Here is a 23,459-nt window from a genome sequence, read left to right on the forward strand (position 1 = left end):
TTCTGTACCAGATGACTGGTGGATAGCTAATGTGACACCAATTTTTAAAAAAGGCTCCATAGTACACCCACACCTTGAATACTGCGTGCAGGTCTGATTGGCCCATCTCAAAAAAGATACATTAGAAATGGAAAACGTACAGAGAAGGGCAACAAAAACGATTAAGAGTACGTAAGAGCTTCCCTATGAGGAGCGATTAAAAAGACTGGAACTGTTCATCTTAGAAAAGAGATGACTAAGGGGGCATATGAGAGAGGTTTATAAAATCATGAATGGTGTAGAGCAAGTGAATAAGGAAGTGTTATTTACCCCCTCACATATCACAAGAACCAGGGGTCACCCAATTAAATTAATATGCAGCAGGTTTAAAAACAAACAAAATGAAGCACTTCTTAACACAACACACAATCAACCTGCAGCACTTGTTGCCAAAGGATATTGTGAAGGTCAAAACCATAACAAGATTCTGAAAGGAATCAACTAAGTTCATGGAGGACAGATGCATCAATGGCTATTAGCCAAGATGGTCAGGTATGCAACCCCATATTCTGGGTGTCCCTAGGCCTCTGATTGCCAGATGTTGGGACTGGACGACAGGAGATAGATCACTTGATAATTGCCCTGTTCTTTTCATTCCCTGTGAAACATCTGGCATTAGCCACCGTTGGAAGACAGATTTCAGAGGGGTAGCCATGTTAGTCTGTATCAGCAAAAACAAGGAGTCTTTGTGGCACCTTATCCCAAATAAATTTGTTAGTCTCTAAGGTGCCACAAGGACTCCTCACTGTTTTTGTTGGAAGACAGGATACTAGTCTAGATGGACCATTGGTGTGACCCAATATGGCCATTCTTATATTCTTACATAATCTAATGGTCCCTTCTGACCTTGAACTCTAGAAAACTAGGAAACCTTAATCTCTGTGCTTCAGCTCCCCTTCTCTAAATTGCTATGCCACCTAACTGGTGGAAAGAATCAGCAGACCAGCTCTTAAACCCAGCAGCAGTTCGGTGGCTGCTCAAAGCATTTGCTCACAGATGCATTAGCTCCTGTGCCTGCTTGTTCCCAGTCCTGCTCCTAACTTGGCCCAAGTCTTGGCCTTGTCTTACCTCATTCCAGGTAACCCAGCTCTGTACCGTGGCTCTGACTTCTGGCCTCTAACTCCAGCTCTGACCCCGACTCAGACTCAGGACTGTGGCTCTGAATATGCCTCTGTCCCTAGGCTCCTATTCCTGGCTACCAACTCCTGCTCTAACCACTAGGCATGATTGCCCACGTCCTGGTTTCTGACAATAGGAGTGTTGTGAAAACAAATTCATTAATATTTGTGACGCACTCATACTAAAGTGATCAAGGCCATAAAAAAGCCCATTTGGAAATTAGTCTGAAGTATGAATAGTCTTCAGTAAATAAGGCATGAGACCACACACAGAACAATGAGGAAGAAACAAAATACTGAATAGCTGCTCATTAAGTGAGTGCCACCTATTCTGTGCACTGAATGAGGCAGCAGTCCTGTGTGAAAAAAAAATATATAGTAACGCATACATCCTGCATATGTATGGGGTGAATTAAGGTTGTTCAGGCAACCTTAGTTCTGGTATTTCCTAAGTTCTGAGTTCTTAACTTTGCAACCTTAATAATGTTCTTTTAACATAGGGGTTCTTTTTGTTTGTGGTACGTAATTCAACATAGGTTTGAAAAATAAACTGAGCACAACATTTAAACTATTGTTATAATACAGGGACAGAGTACAAAGATGTGTCATTAGCATGGAATTTCAGGGGTGCAGAATACAAATATGTACAGAAAACAGCACGCACTTAGGGTCATAGAGGGAACAAGCTTTAAATAATGTTAGAATTCCACAAGTCGAAAAGAGAGCTCTTTTAGAGTTACATCAGTTATCTCTGATTTAAGCATCAAGGTGCTCTCCAGGCTGAGGTATTTTTAAGCTGCTCAATATTTTACCACTGAGAATAGCAAGGACTGTCCCCGGTTTAAGTCTGAATGAGGTAGGGTTTTTTTTTTCCCCATAGGGGAATGGAGTGATAGTGAATTACAAGGAATGATATGACAGTGGGGAACTTCCTGTATCTCGAGTATTCATTTCCATACCTTTCTTCTTAATGGGTAAAATTTTACAAAGAAAATTTATTTTTTGTGTAGTAACTGGACTCCAGTGAAACACACTTTCAACCTTAACTATTTTTATGGAAATGTTTAGGTTGGGAATAAATTAAATCTGCTTTTGGCACAATCTATTTATGGAAGTCACTTTGGAAGGGTAACTCATAGTATCGTCCAGCACTACTTAAATACTTTGGGCAAGTTTCTCCTATTTCCTGTCCAACCCAGTTCCTTTTTCATGACATATATCCTCCTTGCACTGCCAAGCAGATCTGAGCATATAACATGAGCTACAAAATTTATGCCCAACTTAATTTACACATGAAAAGTACAAAAAAGGTGAATTCTCAATTAAGGCTAACCCTGCCTTTCTTGTTGCGTTCCTCTTTTGTTAGAAAGTGCCCAATGGATTCTGTTCCCTATTTGCAGTTTCTTTCTCTAGGCAAAGACTCCTTCTGAAAATACCAAGTTATCCAGCCCCCAAAACCTCCAGAGCTTTGCTACCAGAGAAAGACTGGCAAAGGACAGAATCTTTTGCCAAAAGTTAACACATCAAGTGGGGATAAACATTCATAAGATCTTTTGGTCATATTGTTATCAAAAATAATGAACCCAAGCCATCATTCTGAATGTGTCCCTCAGAGAAACAAAGCCTTGCACTAGATTTTAAATATCTAAATGCTTTGTATTTAATTTGAAAATTCATATCTGTGTATTGTTCAAACTCAAACATTTTAAAAACACATTAAATGCTACCTCTTGGGGTACTTATTAATTGCCAACCGTTTGGACAAACATTTTGGGGGTCTGGCATGAAAATAAACATTAAAATATTGCATCACATATTAGCAAATCAAAATTTTAAAACAACACATTTTATACATATATAAAATAGGCAAATCAATTAGAGTTAAATTTGGTCAAAGCCAAACAAAGCCATCTTTGAGCTACTGAATAGAGAAGTAAGTCTGAAGTCCCTGACAGGAAAAATCAGTTCCTTCTCTAAAATACCTTTGCTTCTAAGAATGGAAGGATCCATTGCCTGGACATGAATGCTGGGAGAGTGCTACTCAAGTCAGAGCAACAGAAAGAACTTGGAATGTACTTTTGGAGTAAGGGGATGGCAGAGTTGATTTCCTCCTCATCCCTACTGGACTACAACAACAGTCCTAAACCCTGCTGAAGATTTCCAAAGCTGAAAATTACATAAACTTAGTAGAAACACTGCTAATAACATTATAGATAACACTATTAATAAAAAAGAAATCTATAACTTGTACAAACTTAATTTTATCAAAACCATTCTTATGTACAGGGAAAGTGTTCAGACAGAGGATGTTACGTTATGATAAACTATAGAAAAATTAACTTCTTTTTCTACTAGAAGTTCAAAAAGTAGAGGGCCTATAGAACCAGGTAAAAGTATCACTGTGAGTTTTAGTAGATGTTTCTCTTGCCTGGTTTCTTGATTAATTATCCAGAGGGCAGAAACCCAAATCTAGAAATTTGAGCTTGGGTTTTTAAACAACCATTTGCAGTGGATTAAAGAAAAGGTATAAGGCACCAAATCCTCTTATATCATTTGGTCAGAGACGATTTTGAGATTTAAAAAGAAAGAGTTCCCTTTTGTTGAAGGCTCAGCCTCTCATACTCTAAACTATTAATTTCAATCTCTAATGGTTAAAATAATTGAGAAGTTTCAGATGAAATTTAAATGCCTTCAAATCAACTGCTGAAAACCACTTTAAGAGTGCTAGATACAAAATACTGCTCTACAGCCAAAATGCTTCTGAAATAAATGTAGTCAAACTTTACTAATTCTGGGTCACTGAGAACAAAAATGATGCTTAAAATTGTTGATTGGCTCTAGTTTTCAAGATATGCTATTGGGTCAGTATATACGACCCTTGACTTGGGAATGGCGGAGGATAAGTGAGTTATAAAGGGAAGGGATCTCAATTTAAAACAGAAATGACTAAAATACATCTTTGACTGGGTCTATGAATAAATCTATGACTGGGTTTGGACAGTACTTGCTTTTTAGGCAAAACAATGAATGATGCAATCTGAAGCTGGTATTGCGTCATACATGATATGAATTACATGTTATTCCTAGACGTCATGGATGATGCAATCATAATGAAGCTTACATCACTCTGCTGAACAAATTGCCCTATATCAGCTCTAGAAATCATACAGTGTCGTGCTCTCTTATTTGTCAGTGTTTGATTTTGCAAAGGGACACATTTCTGTTTAGCCAAAGTGAGCAGAGATGCCTCGTACTTGTGTGAACAGTGCAGATAACTTCTGCTATGTTTGTGGTGAAGTGACTTTTGCATCACAAAAGCGCAGTATAACCACTATGGTTAAGAAAGCCTATCATCTTTATTTTGGCTGCAAAATTGGAGATCGGGACAAGAGGTGGGCCCCACACATATGCTGCAACACTTATGCAACAAATCTTCGCCCGCCAATGGTTGAACAGGAAAAGGAAATCTATGCCTTTTGCAGTGCCAATGATTTGGAGAGAGCCAACAGATCATACCAGCAATTGTTACTTCTGCATGGTGCCTCCAGTTGGGAAAGGTGTGTCAAAGAAGAAAAAGTGGACTGTGCATTATCCAAACATTCCATCAGCTATACGCCCAGTACCCCACGGAGAAGGACTGCCGGTTCCTGATGCACCAGAATCATTCTCACTTGAGCCAGACGAAGAAGAGGAAGAGGATGAAACTTCTGGTCCTGAACCATCAATGTCACAGGACCCACATTTTCTCCCATCCTCCTCCTCTGAACCACACCTCATAACACAAGGTGAACTGAATGACCTTGTCAGGGATTTGGAACTACCCAAGAGTAAGGCAGAGCTGTTGGGCTCCAGACTACAGCAGTGGAATCTCCTGGCAGGTGATGTTAGGGTTTCCATGTTCCGTGACCGTCAAAAGGATCTTGTCCCATTCTTCTTCATGGAAGGTGATCTTGTAGCCTGCAACAACATCGATGGTGTGATGGCAGCCCTCAACATCGTTCACGATCCAGATGAGTGGAGACTGTTCATTGATTCATCGAAGACGAGTCTGAAAGCTGTTTTACTGCATAATGGCAATGTTTTGCCATCAATTCCAGTTGGTCATGCAGTCCATATGAAGGAAACCTATGACAACATGAAACAACTTTTGAGGTGCATAAACTATGACCAACATCAGTGGCAGCTTTGTGGCGATTTGAAGGTTGTTGCTCTCTTGTTTGGTCTGCAGACTGGATACACAAAGTACTGCTGTTTTCTCTGCGAATGGGATAGTCGTGCAAGAGATTCCCACTACATCAAGAAAGATTGGCCACTCCGACAGTCACTGGAGCCTGGGAGGAAAAGTGTTCAGCATCCACCACTTGTTGAATCAAGGAAGATTTTGTTACCACCCTTACACATCAAGCTGGGTCTGATGAAGAACTTTGTCAAGGCCATTGACAAAACACAAGCAGCTTTCAAGTACCTCCGTGGAAAATTTCCAAGGTTAAGTGAAGCTAAGATAAAGGAAGGTGTCTTTGTTGGTCCTCAGATTCGTGAACTTCTTCGAGACGATGCATTTGACCATGCACTGCGTGGCAAGGAAAAGACGGCATGGAAAGCCTTCCAGTTAGTGGCAATAAATTTTCTCGGAAACAACAAGGCAGACAACTACAGGTTGTTGGTGGAAAACCTCCTCAAGGCATACAAAAGCCTTGGTTGCAACATGTCACTAAAGATACATTTTTTGCACTCTCATCTAGATTTTTTTCCACCAAACTGCGGAGCAGTGAGCGACGAGCATGGCGAGCGATTTCACCAGGACATTGCAACAATGGAGAAACACTATCAGGGCAAATGGAGCCCATCAATGCTTGCAGACTATTGATGGACAGTGACAAGAGATGCTCCATTTAATGAATACAAGAGACCAGTCAAGAAGCGCCGAGTAGACACTGAATAGGACTAAACTATGTACAGAATAGTGTTTTGCCTTTTGTTTCATAATAAATTTTATTTATATAACCCTTTGGCTGATTTTTAAAGTGTTACATAAACAGGACAGGTGAAATATTATCATGTAAAGCAACCATAAACACATGAAAAGACCTAGGTTTACAATTTATGATTAAAACTCTACTATCTACACAATATACATAGACATAAAATGTAAAAACTTAAATATCTTAGAAACAGTAGCCAATCAGTTGTTTTAATTGTCATATTTGAATTCAGCACATCAAAATACATAATAAATAGCACATTTTATCTCTGAAGCAGACGACTTCTCAAAAATTGTAGACCAGTGTTATTAATATCATTGCCATCTGTATCAGCTTGGGAAAACAGTCTGTGTAACCAATAAGATATGAGCAACATACAGCTATTCAGCCCTTATTTTTCATACCACTCTGACAATAAGAGAGTCGGGAGGAAACTATATATGTTCAATTCAAATCATGAACAGGAGCTGGTGTCTATCTTCCACATCCAGGGATGCTGATATCAAAGGGAAAATATTGGTATTTTCCTGTTTGAAAACAGTCTACCTGAGGGAGAAACTGTTTGGTGGATACATTATCAAAGATATATTCAAAGATATATAGTTCTGCTTCCACATGCCTCTGCCAGTTTGCAGCAACTGACTCTGTCAACCTTAAAGATAGTCTTACCCTAATAATATGCTGTTCCAATACATGGGCCCCAACTGTGCAGGAAGGGAATGATTGTGATAGCATTACAATTCAATTTTTTTCATCTTTCTTCCTCTTGCTTCTGTTCAGTTGTCACACAATGCAGAAGGTCATCCCTGGGGATTAGTGAATGGCAAAACTGCTTTGGACAGACTATCAAAAGTTCTAATTGTCCAGAAGAACTAACTTAAGGGATGGAGATGCAGCACCGGCCACTGAATTCATACAAGCATGACACCAACATGAATGTGAACTAGACACACAGGAAGGTGGCTATTGAGCAGAACGTTTGAAAGGAAAGGTTGAAACTGAAAGTTAAAGTTCTCTCTTCTGGAAGAACTGCCAGTTGAGATTTCTTAAAATGAGTTCCAAGAGGGATAAGACCCCAACTAGCAGTTCATTCCTTGTGAAGCAGCTGTAAATGCCTTTTTAAAAAGGACTATCAAGGTCACATCAACTTGGACAACATTCTGGGAGTAGAAGATATACTGAATAATGTTTCAAGTATCAGAGGGGTAGCCGTGTTAGTCTGGATCTGTAAAAGCAGCAAATAGTCCTGTGGCACCTTATAGGCTAGGTCTACACTGCAGCGGGGGTCCGACCTAAGATACGCAACTTCAGCTACGTGAATACCGTAGCTGAAGTTGCGTATTTTAGGTCGGCTTACCTAGCGGTGAGGACGCGGGAAAGTCGACCGCTGCCGCCGACTCCGCTGCCGCCTCCTGCCGAGGTGGATTTCCGGAGTCGACGGCAGAGCGATCAGGGATCGATTTTACCGCGTCTTCACTAGACGCGGTAAGTCGATCCCCGAAAAACCGATTGCTACCCGCCGCATCGGCGGGTAGTGAAGACAAAGCCATAGACTAACAGACGTACTGGAGCATGAGCTTTCGTGGGTGAATACCCACTTCGTTGGATGCATCCGATGTGCATCCGACGAAGTGGGTATTCACCCACGAAAGCTCATGCTCCAATACGTCTGTTAGTCTATAAGGTGCCACAGGACTCTTTGCTGAATAATGTGGTAATTAATAAACAATGTGCTCCCTGACCTGCAGGAAATGACAGTGACCAGGTCTGAGGGATAAATGAAGGTAGAATTCTTGAGAACTGTGGAGCACAAAAAGGTCAAGTGGCGCCATTTCATGAATAAGTCATGGAATGTTCTTTGTGCTGAATCTTGCTTCCCTTAAAAATAAGCTGAGGATAAAATCTTTCTGTCTTTGTATTGACTAAAAAGACCCCCCAAAATACACCTGGATGATACTTCAAGTGTAGTAGGGGGATAAGGTCTCTTAATTCCAAAATATATTTTTAACATAGAAGCGCTGGAATAGACAAAATGAAGACAATAGGGAAGATATCTTGACATTTTATAAAGTACACCTTTTTATACGACATTTAAAACCCTTCTGTCTAGAGTGGAACCAGTTCAGAGGAGAACAGAAAATTTTTAATTTACCAGTTAGGCTTAAGGCCTCCTGCGGCAGCAAATATACATTGTATGGTGTTATTTAAGTTGCTGAAAAAGTGTGTGTGTTGACTTCCATATGGCAAACCTGGAAAAATGCTTTCTGGTTCCAGATAAACAAGAGAGCTGTAAGATTGACCGTTGAGACTTGGCCTGAAAAATGTTGGGAATTTTCCTGTTGTTCTTGTACGGTAATTTATTATTCCTAATGGAAGGACTAGACTGCAAAACAGACTGCTAAATCTGGATGATTTGGGGGAGAACCTTTACTTAGGGTTTTTGTAAATAAACTCAGTTCCACTGAACATGGCCTAGATGATTTAACTTCTGAATGTGGTAACTACAGCTAGGATTTTTATACTTCTCTTGGATCTATTCCCTTCCCTTTCCTTCTTTTATGATGAGCAATTTATTTGCAGTAAAAACATATAGTTCTGGCTGAGATGATACAAGACACTGACACCTATAGACAATTTGGCTGTGACACAAAAAATTAAAGTTCAAAGAAGCTTCACTGTATTCTATACAGGCATGTCATTTTCCTTTCCAGACAAAGACCTTCAGAGCACCTGCACCATATATTAGAATTAAAATCTCTCTGGAATGATTGCGGTTCTGGTTAAGAGAAGATCTGAAGTTTTCAGAACATATGAAAGTTCCCACTTTCTGTTGAATCTGAACTTGGCTGGGTCTCTCTGGCACATGTACTGAAGGATCCAGTAGAAAAGAAATCAGACTACAGCATCTCCATGTTTACCTCTTCCTGCATGATTCCACCTATTTGGAAGGTTTGCTGACATTGGTAGACCAGTGGAAGCTGCCAGACCAATAGCTGCACTAATGAAGGATGTCACTGACAGGTATGGTAAAATGGGAGGCTGGGGCTGCTCTAGGATACACTTTGAGGAAGGTGCATACATACTGTGGTGATAAGTGCTAATTTACCATACAACATAGAAGCTTTAGCTAAATCTACAGCAGGCCTGCACAACTCAAAGCGGTGAGGGCCATATTACTCCAAAGAAAACAGCTCAGGGCCAAAACCGCCCAGCCCCGCCGAACCCCCCCCCCCCCAGCGCCGCCCAGCCCCCCCCAAACACAACACACACACCCAGTGCTGCCCACCCCACGGAAACAACCCCCCCCCCAGCGCCGCCAAAACACCCCCCCAGCGCCGCCCAACTTCCCCCAAAACACCCCCCCCAGCACCGCCCGCCCCGCGGAAACAACCCCCCCAGGTCCCCCGAAACACACACCCCCAGCGCCGCCCGCCCCGCGGAAACAAACCCTCCTTCCCCAGCGGTATTGAACCTTGGTAATGTGTTATAGCGGGCCCCTAAGGTAGTATAATTAAGATAAAAGAAAAATGTCTTTTTGCTAGAAGTAGAATAAGATCTTCCCCCCACTTTGTAATAAATTGCCCTGTTGAATGAATGAGGTGTGAATGAGGAAGGCGTGGAACACAAGCACCTCCAGACAGCTGCAACCCTTGGAGAGGGGATGGGAGCCAGACCAGATCAGTAGAACAGGTCAGCCACTGACTCGCCGCTCGCCTCCTCAGCCCCCCTCCCCCGGCTTGCCTCCTCACCGCCCGCCACTGCCCACCCGCTCGCCTCCTCAGCCCACCCCCGGCTCGCCTCCTCAGCCCCCCACCCCCGCTGCCGGCTCACCTGCCCCCCCCCGCCTCCTCAGCCCCCCGGCTCGCCTCCTCACCCCCCGCTCGCCTCGTCAGCTCCCCTCCTTCACCCACCGCTTGCCTACTCACCCCCCCCCGTGGGCTGCACAGTGAGCCCACACGGGCCGCATGTTGTGCAGACCTGATCTACAGGAACCAGTAGGAATGCAGAGTCAGCAGGCAGCCTTCTCAAGCTGCTCTAAGCAGAGAGGTCAAATATTGTATTTATTTGGCGTATCCAACACTTTGTGACAGGATATTCTCTCACTCCCAAGCACGTTTTGGAGAGCAGTGAGCTTGAAGCTGCTCTCTCTCAGACAAAGCAAGTAAACTGTGGTCAGAATACTATGTTGCAGCAGTCCAGCAGGGGGAGTCTGAACTAAAATAAAGCTCCTATTTAAGCTCCCTTTGTTGGTATGAAATGGGCAGTCCCAGCTCAGCAAAGAAGTCCAGACCAATGCTCATTAATGAAAAGAATGGGTTTATAATCAATGTGCCACCTCAACTAAGTACAGCTGTGCAAATGGACGATCCTACAATATGCCAGAAACAACTGAAATTCTAAACTACAAGTCTAGTAACTTTGTAATGCTGTGTTTTTGCTGAGAAATACGATCTACCTTGAACAATTTATGACAAATCATACTTTACTTTCAAACATTAATTTATTTTAATTAATTTATCTCTTTCAAAATGTATGTTAATATTCAATCTTTGCATATTTGAAACTTTTCCAAATCAGTCAAGTATTTTGCATAACTTTGAGTGCGTATATGTATATTTTAAAGCATGACAGTCAAACTTGCCGGTTAAAAGTAAAAGTAATCTATTTAGGATCTTTTGTAAATAAACTGGAATTATTCTGAAGTGGGACATTTTTGTAGTGTTTATGGGTTTTGTGCCAATACACTTAATATGAAAAACAATGTGCTTTGTTTTATGAAAAGCATTAGTATGTTTATATGGATTTCTATTCTTGTTTGTGGTAGATATTTGAAAACAAAATATAGATGTTTGGCCAACACTCAAGAAATCTTTGTTAAACTTTCCTGCTTTCATCATTGCTCAGCTCATCACACAAGCCATCTGCATAAATAAAGATGTAAGCATCTGTTATATGGCAAGTGGTCTCAGGGGCAGATGTTTTTATCCTTGCATTCATGTCACTGGGCTTGGATACATTATTTGAACAGATGTACACAATCTGAAAGTGATGTGTCCCACAGTGAAACATCTCCAACTGCTTTCTATCAAAGTACATAAATGCTATTTGCACCTGCATTTATACTAATGATATAAAGGCAGTGGGGGTTCTGACAAAGTGCTATGAAATACATTTACATGGTTAATTGAAGTTTGAGAGCTTCAAGCTCCAAATGACTATACTGACATTGATATACACTGAACTAAATTGTACAAATGATTTTTTTTTAACATGAATGAATTGATAAGGCCATGCCCAGCAGGAAACCTGTGATTCCAGTTTACCATTAGTAAGATTTTATGCATAGTATATTATAAAAATAATAGAAAAACATATGATAATACATTCCAGAATCTACCTGAGCTGTTTCATGTTGTAAGACCAGTTCATATTAGCCTTGTTTAGAGGACAAGATTTATAAATCACGCGTTTCCCCATCTGAAGCTTTGTTAGCCCTCCAACAGGCTGATAATCCACAATGGTATTTTGCATGGCTATTAAGCATTAGAAAAATCTCAGTTTCCAAAGTTAAGGGGACAAATAATACACTTGCAAGTGAAATTGTGTGTATAATGTAAGATCAAAATATATTATGGTTTAACAATTTACTAGCCTATGATGTTTCAGTAGGGATTTCAAAATTATAGGAAAAAAATCAAAATCTAGCAAGTTTAAATATTTACCACAAAGACAATTCCTTTGTCACATGAGCAGACTCCTTTTGAAAAGTTCTGTTCATAAAATAGTGTTTTCCTGACCAGTATATATGTGCCAGGCAGGAATACCTATCAAATTACAGTAGTACTACTAGTATTATAACACAAACGTAGGAGTGAGGGGTTTCAGTAGTCAGTCAAGGAACTTGCACTAACAGTTATTGCTGTGACTTTCTATAGTTGAAAAATAATGGGCACTTTCAATGAGTAGATTTATAGGCTGATAAAACAATAGTATATTGTGTGTGTAATTGACTGAGAGGTTCCACTTCCAATATCATTTGTTTTCTTACCAGTTATTCAAAAGAAATGTATCTGCTTATCATTGCACATAAATCATTATGAACTGTTAATGTAATCATAGAATTTTCACAGTGCAACAGCGTGTTTAAGAAACAAATCTGATTTTTGATTAAAAAGGACAAAATGCTATTGATGGCAAAATACAATATGTCACACCAAGACTAATACATTTTTAGAATATTACAGTTTCACACTGATGTAACTTTAGTCAGAGTCCTGTCAGCATTTCCACCATAACTCTTCATTTCCGAGTTTTATACCTAGGCTGTTATACTTCACTCTGGGCTGAAACGTGGCACACACCATCAGCCTGGGATGAATTTTTCTTTTAAAAACATTTTTTCAAAATGGTTCTGCAGTTTCCAAGTATTAAAAAAATAGCAGCTTCACCAGTTTAATTTTTTTTCCTATTACTCAAATATGTGATTTCCAATATGCTCAAATCCTTTTTATTATTTTAAAAAAACTATAGCAAAGACTTTTCAATTTAAGGACCAAGAGCGTATGCAAAACAGATGGATTTATTCAACAATAAAATACATCTCCAAAGGAATAATGGTTCCATCAGGCCTAGGATCTGCCAATGGAGAGGAATTTACAGGACTACCATAATGGCATCTTCAGAATCTTTACAGCATTGCATAAAATATGCACTCTTTAAAAAATGTTAAAATACAAACATGACAGTAATAGCTCTGTACTTCCAGTTAAATAAGAAAAGTATTTTTTTTAAATTAGCATGAGCACTACAATGCATATTTAACAAGTCCCTTCTAAGCCACTGCAGACTATTATGGCCTATCATGTCACATACATGACACTTCTCTCAGGTTTTAATATTACTGTTAACAAGAATGAAATTCAGAAGTTAAAAACAATCTTTAAATGTTAGTTTTATGTTCAAATTTACATAGAAAAGGAATTGAAGTTAAAGATGAAAATGCATTCAAAATTCTCAATATAGCAAAGATGCATTACAGCACATATATATACACCTACCGATATTGGGAGAGTCAAAACGGACACACTTTTTAACCCTACTGAAATACAAATTGACAAGAAAAGACTTTTGAAGGGACAAAATAGAAATACAATAAAATAAATACAGGGACTGTCCCTCCTAAGTGCAACAAAAGGCACATACAGTAACACCAAGCATTGATCTCAGCATACTTGAATACAAGTTTACATTTTCTTGTTTGTACTAGTTATGTCTAGTAACTTTAAAATTACTATAATAGTTAATAGTGCGGAGAAGGTTTTGTAAAATTTTTCTTTCCAAATTCCACTATAAAAGTTCAAAGAAAAAAAATTCTAATAAGTTTAATAATCTTTAAATAATGTAGAACAAAATAAGATCAGAATTATTTTCATAGTATAGGAAAGTACAGTGTTCAGCCTTGCTGAACAAGCAGTTATTAGCTTCCATTTCCCATCATAGCTAGTGAATGTATATAAAGTACCAATTCTCTTCAATAACAAAAAATTCTCAACTATTCCAGTTGTAATCCTGATTCTAGTACTTATGCACAAAATAAAGGTAGAATAATCTAAATCTGAGCTCATTTTTGTGTAGTTCTACTAATTTTCCACCACATTCCAAATCACAAAACTATAGTTTCTCAGAAAATTGCTTAGAACTTATACTGTACCTTCAGAAAGAGTTAAAGGATTCTGCATTGTGCCCTCTGATAGTCACAGTAACTTTCCTGAAGAAGAGAAACAAATACAAGTATTTAAAATTCTTGATGCTATTTCTCAGATTCTTAAAAAAAAAAAAAAAAAAAAAAGCATCAATACAACACACTCAAATATAAGATTATGAACAGATTTACAAAAAGTCATTGATTTTTGGGAGGACCACTTGTCTATCTTTCTTAAGATCTTGTTTATAAATGAAAGGGTCAACAGAATTAGCCAAAATACAGGCTATTTAGTTCTGAATGTAAAAGTCAACTTATTTTCCCCCATACCCTTCATCTTACCAAACCTAACTACTTGTACAGGTAGATAGATACGTGAGTGAACTTTCACAGGATACCTTTCATCTTGAGAGCTACGAAAGCATTTTGTGAACACTGTGCAAACAAGCTGCCACTTTAAGCACAACTATCTTTAAGGCCAATGAAGCTGACACTGTGTTCCACAATGTAACATAAAAGCCTCACTGTGATTTTTCTTGCTAGTAATTTTCCAAAAATTCCAAGGCATAAGGAATCAAAACACTAAGCATCCACATAAAGAAGCAGCTATACAAAGCGAAAGAATCTGTCAGTAAATCATACCACAGTATACATTAAGGGCATGACCCAAAAGCCCATCGAAGCAAATTGAAAGCATTCCATTTTTTCAGAAGACTTTGGACCAGGCTCTAAAGAACTAACATAATATGATTTATACATTACTTTTACTGCTTATTTTTCTGTTAATATTTTAAATGGATAGATTGCTATTTTAACTTAATTTGGTGCTTGCAAGAAGTGCCAGAGTAACAACTATGGAAGCTGATATCCTTTGTATAACAGTAACAACGGTGAAAGCTTCCTTACATTTCCCAGTCATGCCATGCTCCAATCTTGACCTGCAGGAGCTACCTCTAGAAATAATAGTTCAGTTGTTATGGCCCATTTAGTCACTTACTTCTCTAGTGAGACTTTCAACAAGGGTGCCAAGTGTAGTATTATACTTAACACTTATATAGCATGTAGACACCCATGTACTAAGTAGAGACACTACAGAAAATTTGCATAAGGTCACGGAACAGTACTCAAGAGTGTTGACCCCAGTCCTGATTTATGTGTGACTGTCGAAGTTTCTGATGGGACTCTACTGAAAAGTTTTCCAACCAACTAACTGTCATACCGTGGTGATATTGCATCACGATGCAAATATAACTGCATCACAAAAATGCCAACAAGTTATGATGCCACATGTTTACCCTGAAGGATAAACATTTAACAATGTGGGAATCCTGCTTAGATGGTGGTCACTTTTGGTCATTAACTTCCTATGTCCTACAGTAAGTTTAAAAAGCTTTGAATCTCATTACCCTACTAATCCTCTGAATTATCCAACTCCCCCAATGTCATCAAGCTCAGTGGTTATGCATATATTCAGTCTTCAATTTTATTTTCAAAGTGTATTTGTATTGGTTAAGTCCTTCATACATACAACCGAGTTAGCATTCATGCTCTTAAGGTTTTTAATTTAGTAAAATACAAAGGGGCTCTTAGTAAAATTGTCAATAGCAGTCCTAGCATAGGTAGTCTACATTGTTGACCTCCTCCTCTGCAACAGACGTTTCCGAGTGCACATGGGAGACAGAGTTAGCACACAAAAAAGAGAAAACAATGGTGTACCTCAACGCTCTCTGCTGGCACTGACACTTTTTAATCTATACACAAACAACTTCCCACTTACCCAGTACTGTAAGTTCACGTAGGCAGATTACATTTGCTTAAGCATCCAAGCACACTCATTCCCAGAACTTGAAGACACCCTAAATGCTGACTTGACTAAAATGTCCGAATACTGTAATCGATAGCATTTGCAACTGTGACCAAGACGGTTTTGAGTGTGTTCCATCTTAACACCACCAGAGCAGTCCAAGAACCGAATATCCTTCTCAATGCACATCACTTGAAACACAAATCCCACCCAGTCTATCTCCGAATAACCCTAGACATATCTCTCACATAACCACCAGAGAAAAACTGGGGCTCAGGTGAGGTTGCGTAACAACCTCCTAAGCAAATTGGCCAGCATTTCATGGGCAGCAAATGCTCAAACTCTCTGATCATTCTTTCCTCTGATGTCCTCTATTATTCTGCAGGAGAATACTGTGCTCCATTTATCATACATCAAGTTGGCTGACACACAACTACACTCACCCAACCTCATTGTAACTGGGACAGTTCGGCCCACACCAGTACCATCGCTTCCTGTATTAAGCAACATCATTCCTTCACACATTTGTTGTGAGGTTGCTACAGCCAGCCTACCACTATACACAGACCTCTTTGACCACCCAAAAGCATACCTGTTGTAAAGGCACCTATTGTGGGTGTGACAGTCTATACCTTGGGGAGCATCCTGGAAACCCCATATTTCTCATTTGTATATAATTGTGATCTTACATATAAAGCATGCCTTGTAAGGTATCAGGGGAAAGGTTATGATCTGCTGAAAGTCATTTCTCCATCCATATACCGTATATACTCGTTCATAAGCCAAATATTTTTGGTAAAAAAGTGACGCATCAAAGAGTGGGGGTTGGCTTATAAACGGGTCTACACCAAAATTTGATGATTTTAAACTCTATGGAATCATTGAATTGAATATCTAATACATTGCCATTTTGTTTACCTGGAGCGTCTGCAGGCATGGAGCCCCTCGGCTCCCTGTGGCCGCGGTTCGCAGCTCCCATTGGCTGGGAATGGCAAACCGCGAACACTGGGAGCTGAGGTGCTCCGTGCCTGTGAATGCTCCAGGTAAACAAAACGTTCAGGCCTGCTAGTGGCTTATCCTAACAGGCCAGGAGCCAAAGTCTGCCAACCCCTGAAATATAGGGTCGGCTTATGAAAGGGTCATACAGTTTTTGCTATTTTTACCTAACCATCTTGGGGGGTCGGCTTATAAACGAACGGGCTAATGAACGAGTATATACCGTATGTATATCATTAATGCATATGAAGTTATGAGAATTGTGTTATATGGTTGTCACTAAAACATGCTGTAAATTGGGGAATTAACCAGATATTAGCTCCCCAGAGGCAAACAGCAAGGAAAGTAACCAACACCCGGGTGGGGTTTCAAACAACCCATCAACAAGGGAGCTACAATTCAATGATTCACCTGCATGAAGCCACACCACAGGAATTGCTCAACCTTGCCTGGAGACTTAGCAATGCCCCCAGACATGCCTGGACTTGTGTTTTCCAAGCACATGGACTGAGGGTATAAAACAGACAGAGTGGAGACATATTGGGCCCGTCTTCTGCTCCCACCTACGCTGCAAGCAACTAAGACACTAAGAAGAAGACAAGACTCCAACAGAAGAGATTGGCCCATGTTTAAGGAACAAACCTGTATATTAAGGACTGCAATATCCAGTGGGGTGAGAAAACTGTTTAATCTAGACGTTGCCCAGTCTAATAGGGTTGAGAGTTTAGACTGCATGCTTATATTTTATTTCTTTTGGTGACTAACTCTGACTTTTTGCTTATCACTTAATATCTACTTTTATAGTCAATAAATTTGTTTAATTTTACCAGTGAGTTTGTATGACGTATGGGGCAAATCTGCTCAGGTTTTGCAAAGTCTGGTGTATGTCCACTTTCCATTGTTGAAGTGCTAGAAGCTGGGGGTATTTGGCTCTGGTGCCTTTCTCTGTGTGATTCATGAGTGGCTCTGGGAGCATTTATGCAATATAGCTGGGTGTGGGGCTCCACATGCTGTTGTGCTGAGTGATCACAGCTCCTGGAGGGCTTTGCTGCTGGTCACTAGCAAGGCATTGTGAGAAAGAGCTCAGGCTGGAGAGAGTTAAGGGGGCACAGCGGTCCCACAGTTCCAGGCTGCACTCCGGGGGGATCCCGTCACAGTGGCCCACTTGCCCTGCCCAGATTTCTCTGCAACGATGAAGTGGTGTGAAGAATGGTCTGCAGCTGACATCAGAAACCAGTCTCTTATAACTGACCCAACCATGCATGTACCCAGTTTTGATTTGCCACACCTCTCATGGATCCTTCTGAACTGATTTTTAAGCAGCCAGGGTCAATGTGCAACTAGCCTTCACACCTGAGGCCAACGAGAGGATCCCACACACAGCTGTGGCCAAAAACAGACAATATCACACATTACTGATGACTGCCCTCTGACCACATTTGATGGTGGTCTGAAGGCTCTGCACTTTGCTGATGAGGCTGTTGCAAATGGGCTTGGCAAACTCAGGGGTGCAGGCTCGGCGCAGCACTTACCTCAAGCAGCTCCAGAATCAGTGGCACGTTCCCCCTCTGGCTCCTACGCGGAGGCACAGCCAGGCGGCTCTGCGCGCTGCCCTGTCCGCAGGCACTGTCCCTTAAGCTCACATTGGCTGCGGTTCCAGGACAATAGGAGCTGCAGGGGCGGCACCTGGGGCGGGGTCAGCATGCAGAGCCCCTTGGCTGCCCATACATGTAGGAGCCGGAGGGGGGACATGTCACTGCTTCTGGGAGCTGCGGGGAGCAGGGCAGGCCCCCGACCCCCAGTTGGAGTACCAGAGCAGGGCAAGCCCAGGACCCTGCTCCCTGGTGGGAGCTCGAGGGCGAATTAAAATGCCTGGAAGGCCAGATGCAGCCCCCAGGCTGTAGTTTGCCCACCCCTGCCATAGAACTTCCCCAAAATAATTCCTAGCATAACTTTTAGAAAAATATCCAATCGTGACTTAAAAATGGTCAGTGATGGTGAATCCACTGTGACTCTTGATAAATTGTTCCAATGGTTAATTACCCTTACTGTCGAAAAATTATACCTTATTTTCTGACTGAATTTATCTAGCTTCAACTTCCAGACACTGGATCAGGTTATACCTTTCTCTGTTAAACTGAAGAGCCTATTATTAAATATTTGTTCCCCTTATAGGTACATATAGACTGTAATTAAGTCACCCCTTAATCTTCTCTTTGTTAAGCTAAATAGATTGAGCTCTTTAAGTCTATCACTATAGATAGCGTTATTCTAATCTTATAATCATTCTTGTGACTCTTCTCTGAACCCTCTCCAATTTATCAACATCTTTATTGAAGCAGAGTTCTGCCCATTTAGAGGTTAAAGAGCTCTTGCAAACACCAAGTATTGCCCTGCAATGAGAGAAAAAGATCTGAGAATTTTTAATCTACACTATAGAAAGCACCAACAGGGTGCAAAGAGCTGTTCAGTATCAAAATGTTTCACAGACATACTTGGATTGATTTGAAATATTTAGGGACAAATACTGTGATACTTACTCAATGTAAGTCTTGAATACATGCCTTTACTATATGTAACCAATAGGTAATTTTTTAGAAGCCTTGGCACAAAAAGCTGTAAGTACTTTATAAGATTAAAACAACAAAATTGTTCATTCTTGATATATTCTAAGGGTTATTATAATGCTTAGTCTTGTTTTACTCTGTGCTTTGCTTTACCATTATTATTCATTGATAATTCACTTTGTATTTTACTAAATTAAAAACCTTAAGAGCATGAATGTTAACTCAGTTGTATGTATGAAGAGACTTAACCAATACAAATACACTTTAAGTCTCTCACACTAATGGATTTTCTCTAGTCCTCAAAACATTTTTGTGGCTCTTTTCTGCATCTCCAATTTTTCAACATCTTTTCTTAAAATGTGGACACTAGCACTGGACTCAGTATTCCAATATCAGTCTCACCAATGCCATATACACAGGTAAAATCATTTTCCTACTCCTACTCACTACTCTCCTTATATATCCAATGCACACCTTAGCTGTTTTTGCCACAGAGTTGCACTGTGAGCTCATGTTGCTTGTCCACTATGACCCCTACATCCTTTTCAGAGTTACTGCTTTCCAGGATGTAGGTATAACTTGCATTGCTTGTTCCTAGATCAGGGATCGGTAACCTTTGGCACGCGGCCTGCCAGGGTAAGCACTCTGGTGGGCCGGGCCAGTTTGTTTACCTGTCACGTCCGCAGGTTTGGCCGAACGCGGCTCCCACTGGCCGCCGTTCGCTGCTCCAGGCCAATGGGGGCTGCGGGAAGCGGTGCGGGCCGAGGGATGTGCTGGCTGCCACTTCCTGCAGCCCCCATTGGCCTGGAGCGGCAAACCACGGCCAGTGGGAGCCACGATTGGCCGAACCTGCGGACATGGCAGGTAAACAAACCGGCCTGCCAGGGTGCTTACCCTGGCGGGCCGCAGGTTGCCGATCCCTGTCCTAGATGTATAATTTTGCATCTGGCCAAATTAAAACACATTTTGTTTGAATGGGCTCATTTCACCAAACATTCCATGTTGCTTTGTATGGCTGCTATATTCTCTTCATTTACCATTATGCCAATCTTTGCCTCATACATAAATTTTATCAGCAGTGATTTTACATTTACTTCCAGGTCATGGATGAAAAAGTTGAATAGCATCAGGCCTGGTACCAATCCCTATGAAGCCACACTAGAAACACACTACTAGATGATGATTTCCCACTGACTACTTTTTGAAATCTTTTAGTTAGCAAATTCCTAGTCCATTTAACATGTGATCTCATTAATATTGTATATTGTGCTAACTTGTTAATAAGAATATCATGTGGTAGTAAGTCAAATGCCCTACAAAAGTCTACGTATATCACCTCTATACAGTTACCTTTAATCAACCAAACTTGTAGTCTCAAAGAATTAAAATAGGTTTGTTTCACAAGGCCTATTTTCCATTAAGCCATCTTGACTGGCATTAATTATACTTGTATCCTCTAATTCTTTGTCAACTGAATCTTGTATCAGCTTTTTCCATTATCTTATCCAGGACTGATGTCAAGCCAGGTCATTCCACTTGCCCTTTCTGAATATTGGCACAACATTAGCACTCTTCCAGTCTTCTATACTTTCTCCAGCATTCCAAGATTTATTAAAAATGTACATCAGCAGGCCAGGATCTCATCAGCCAACTCTTTGAGGACTGTTGGGAGCAAGTTATCTAGGCTTGCTGACATAAAAATGTTTATCCCTAGTAGATTTTGTCCGACATCCTCCTCGGTTACTTATGGACTAGAAAGTATTTCTTCATCCTCATATAACATATTCTGCTTCTCTTCAAACAGAACAGAAATATTTATTGGACATTTTTCTGCATCATTAAGTTTTATCACCACCATGTAGTAAAGGGCCCATACCATTGCTGAAGCTTTTAAAATTTGATACAGTCTTGATTCTGTTTTGCTCACCTTTAAAAAAAAACATTAAATAAAAAGGATCAAGATCTGGGCCTCAAGAACTTAGGATGGCTCCCCTGTAAGCTTATTATTGACTGGTTACAGAAGGAAAGAAGAAATCTATCATTAAAAGTTCAACTAAACTAGAGTCACAGCAATCTTTGACAGGACTCTACTAGAAGAAAAATTTACATCAGTGTCACAGAACATGTTCCATCAATGGGTGTTGCTTTGTAGTTTCCACAAAAATGAAAAGACAAATTGATTTCATTACTGAAAATGACAAACTAGATTAACCAAACTGAAAAAATCGCAAACTACATCATAAATTAGTCTTTAAGAGGCAGTAGTCCCAAGGAAGTAGAGTGTATGCACACCATAATTTAAAAGATCATTTAATGAAAAAAAAAAAAATCCCAGCAACTCTTTTTCTAAGTATGAAACGGGTGTCCTGACAGATGCTCTAACATCTGAATATCAGGTGAACCCAATTAACCTAATTTTTTCTTGTCCATACTAAATGGTTACTTTAGTTGTTACACTATTCCACAAAATCCTTTAGGGTACTACACAGAAAACCATAAACAGGCTGTAAAGGTTATGACATTAATTTTGCTGTCATTCTCATGCTTTAAGTAGGCATCAAAACTCAAAACCTTGTCCTTTGGGAAGGAAGAAGAATCTGAAACTAATTATGGTACTTATTATCATAATATTATTAAATTAAGCCACTATGACCCTAACTGAATTTATTCTTGGTGTCTTTTGTTAAAAGAACAAAGCTTCTCAAATAAGATGGCTGTAACTTCTAATACAGAGAACATCATCAGTTCAGACTCCTGAAAGGAAGTAGTTAATCAAACCTTGCAATTTCACTCAGATTAAGTTTAATTATCAAACAATTTAAAAGTAGGCATATAAAAAATTACGAGCTAATGTATTTATTGCATAATTTCACTTCAGAAGTACAAAATTCAAACGAAAAGGGAAATTTAAGACTGAGTGCAGTTTAGAAAATGGTTTATATTAACTACAGTCAATGAGGTGTTCATTAATACTTTAAGAAGTAATTTCAGTCATTTTATTTTTCTTAATTGTTTTCTTTCAAGTACTGTGTCATCTCACAGATTAGGATTTTATGTAATAGTTGGAACTATTATCGCAAAACTGTTTGCACTGATTATTGGCTTGGGGGAAAAAGGTAGCCTTATTTGTGCCACGCTTACACCTCTCTATGGACACAATTCTTTTACCATTTTGCAAAGATTGAGACTGAAGTCAAGAGACATCACATGTGTGGAGCAATTATAATATCTGGCCTTAATTTATTAAAATACAATAGTAAAGATTAAACTACTGTTGCTGCTCAAAGGATGATCAAGTCTGCAGTAAATTTACAGATTAATAATTCCGCAGGCTCATGTCTTTTCAATCGTTCATCACTGATGTGTTGAGACTTCAAAATAATATAAACTCTCCCTCAGATGTCCCATAGGAGAAGCAGATCAATTCTAAGTATCAGCCAGTGAGCAGGGTCTAATCCAATCAACAGTTACTGGAATAATGATCACTAGCTAATAATGAAATAAGTATGTCTTATCTTAATAGCGTCACTTCACCATTACACAGGATTTTGTAATGATGCTTTTTTTTTTTTTTTTTTAAATTGCCTTTTATTACTGTTATGAGAAAACAGAGGCTTTTGCCTAAGGATCCCCAAACTAGAGTTTCAATTTCAGATTCTATAATAGGTGACTAGATTGTCTATTAGCCACTTCAATCTATATTATGTAAAGATATTGAGCAAACTTCTGATCTCAGTTATAACTATGAGCTGCAACTGAAATCAGTGACTGGAACTGCTGCTTTTAACTTTACGCTTCTTGTGTCCACTCATTCTTGGTAACTGTCCCATATTAAGATGCCTATCAGGACACAGATGAATTGGTAATTATGGATCTCATCCTGAAAGCTTTTTAAAAATATTTGATTAAATATGTTTCTCAAAACTGATTTTTATAACATCTAGAAGTGAAGAAAGAGCATTTTGGGGGGGGGAGAGGGAGGCTTACACAAGTGAAAAAAGCTACAGCAGGCAACACTTTCATAATCTCCTTTTCTGTATTTTGTTCATAAAGAAGCTGAAAAAAACCTTTCAGCTGAAAAAGTGACTTGTGCATATGTGCATGAAGAAAGGGATCCATAATTAAATTCCCTATCAGGCAAAGCCCATAGTTTTTAATAACCACTTAAAGCACACCAAAGTAACTGCATTCTCATCAGATATGCAGATCTTGAAACAATAGACTATAACAAAACTGAAGATGGATTTTTAT

The 23,459-nt window shown here is 39.7% G+C and overlaps 1 protein-coding gene across 1 annotated transcript in view; it reads right to left on the bottom strand.

The window, feature by feature from the left end:
- ZNF438 (zinc finger protein 438) overlaps nucleotides 1-23,459 on the bottom strand; it is a 101,173-nt gene that overhangs the window by 17,090 nt on the left and 60,624 nt on the right. The window contains exon 4 of the mRNA XM_065400143.1: nucleotides 13,851-13,907. Within this exon, the coding sequence (XP_065256215.1) occupies nucleotides 13,851-13,878 (28 nt within the window). The 5' untranslated portion in view covers nucleotides 13,879-13,907. The remainder of the gene's footprint in view (nucleotides 1-13,850; nucleotides 13,908-23,459) is intronic.

This window comes from Emys orbicularis, chromosome 2 (assembly GCF_028017835.1).
Source record: "Emys orbicularis isolate rEmyOrb1 chromosome 2, rEmyOrb1.hap1, whole genome shotgun sequence".
Taxonomy (NCBI): domain Eukaryota; kingdom Metazoa; phylum Chordata; order Testudines; family Emydidae; genus Emys; species Emys orbicularis.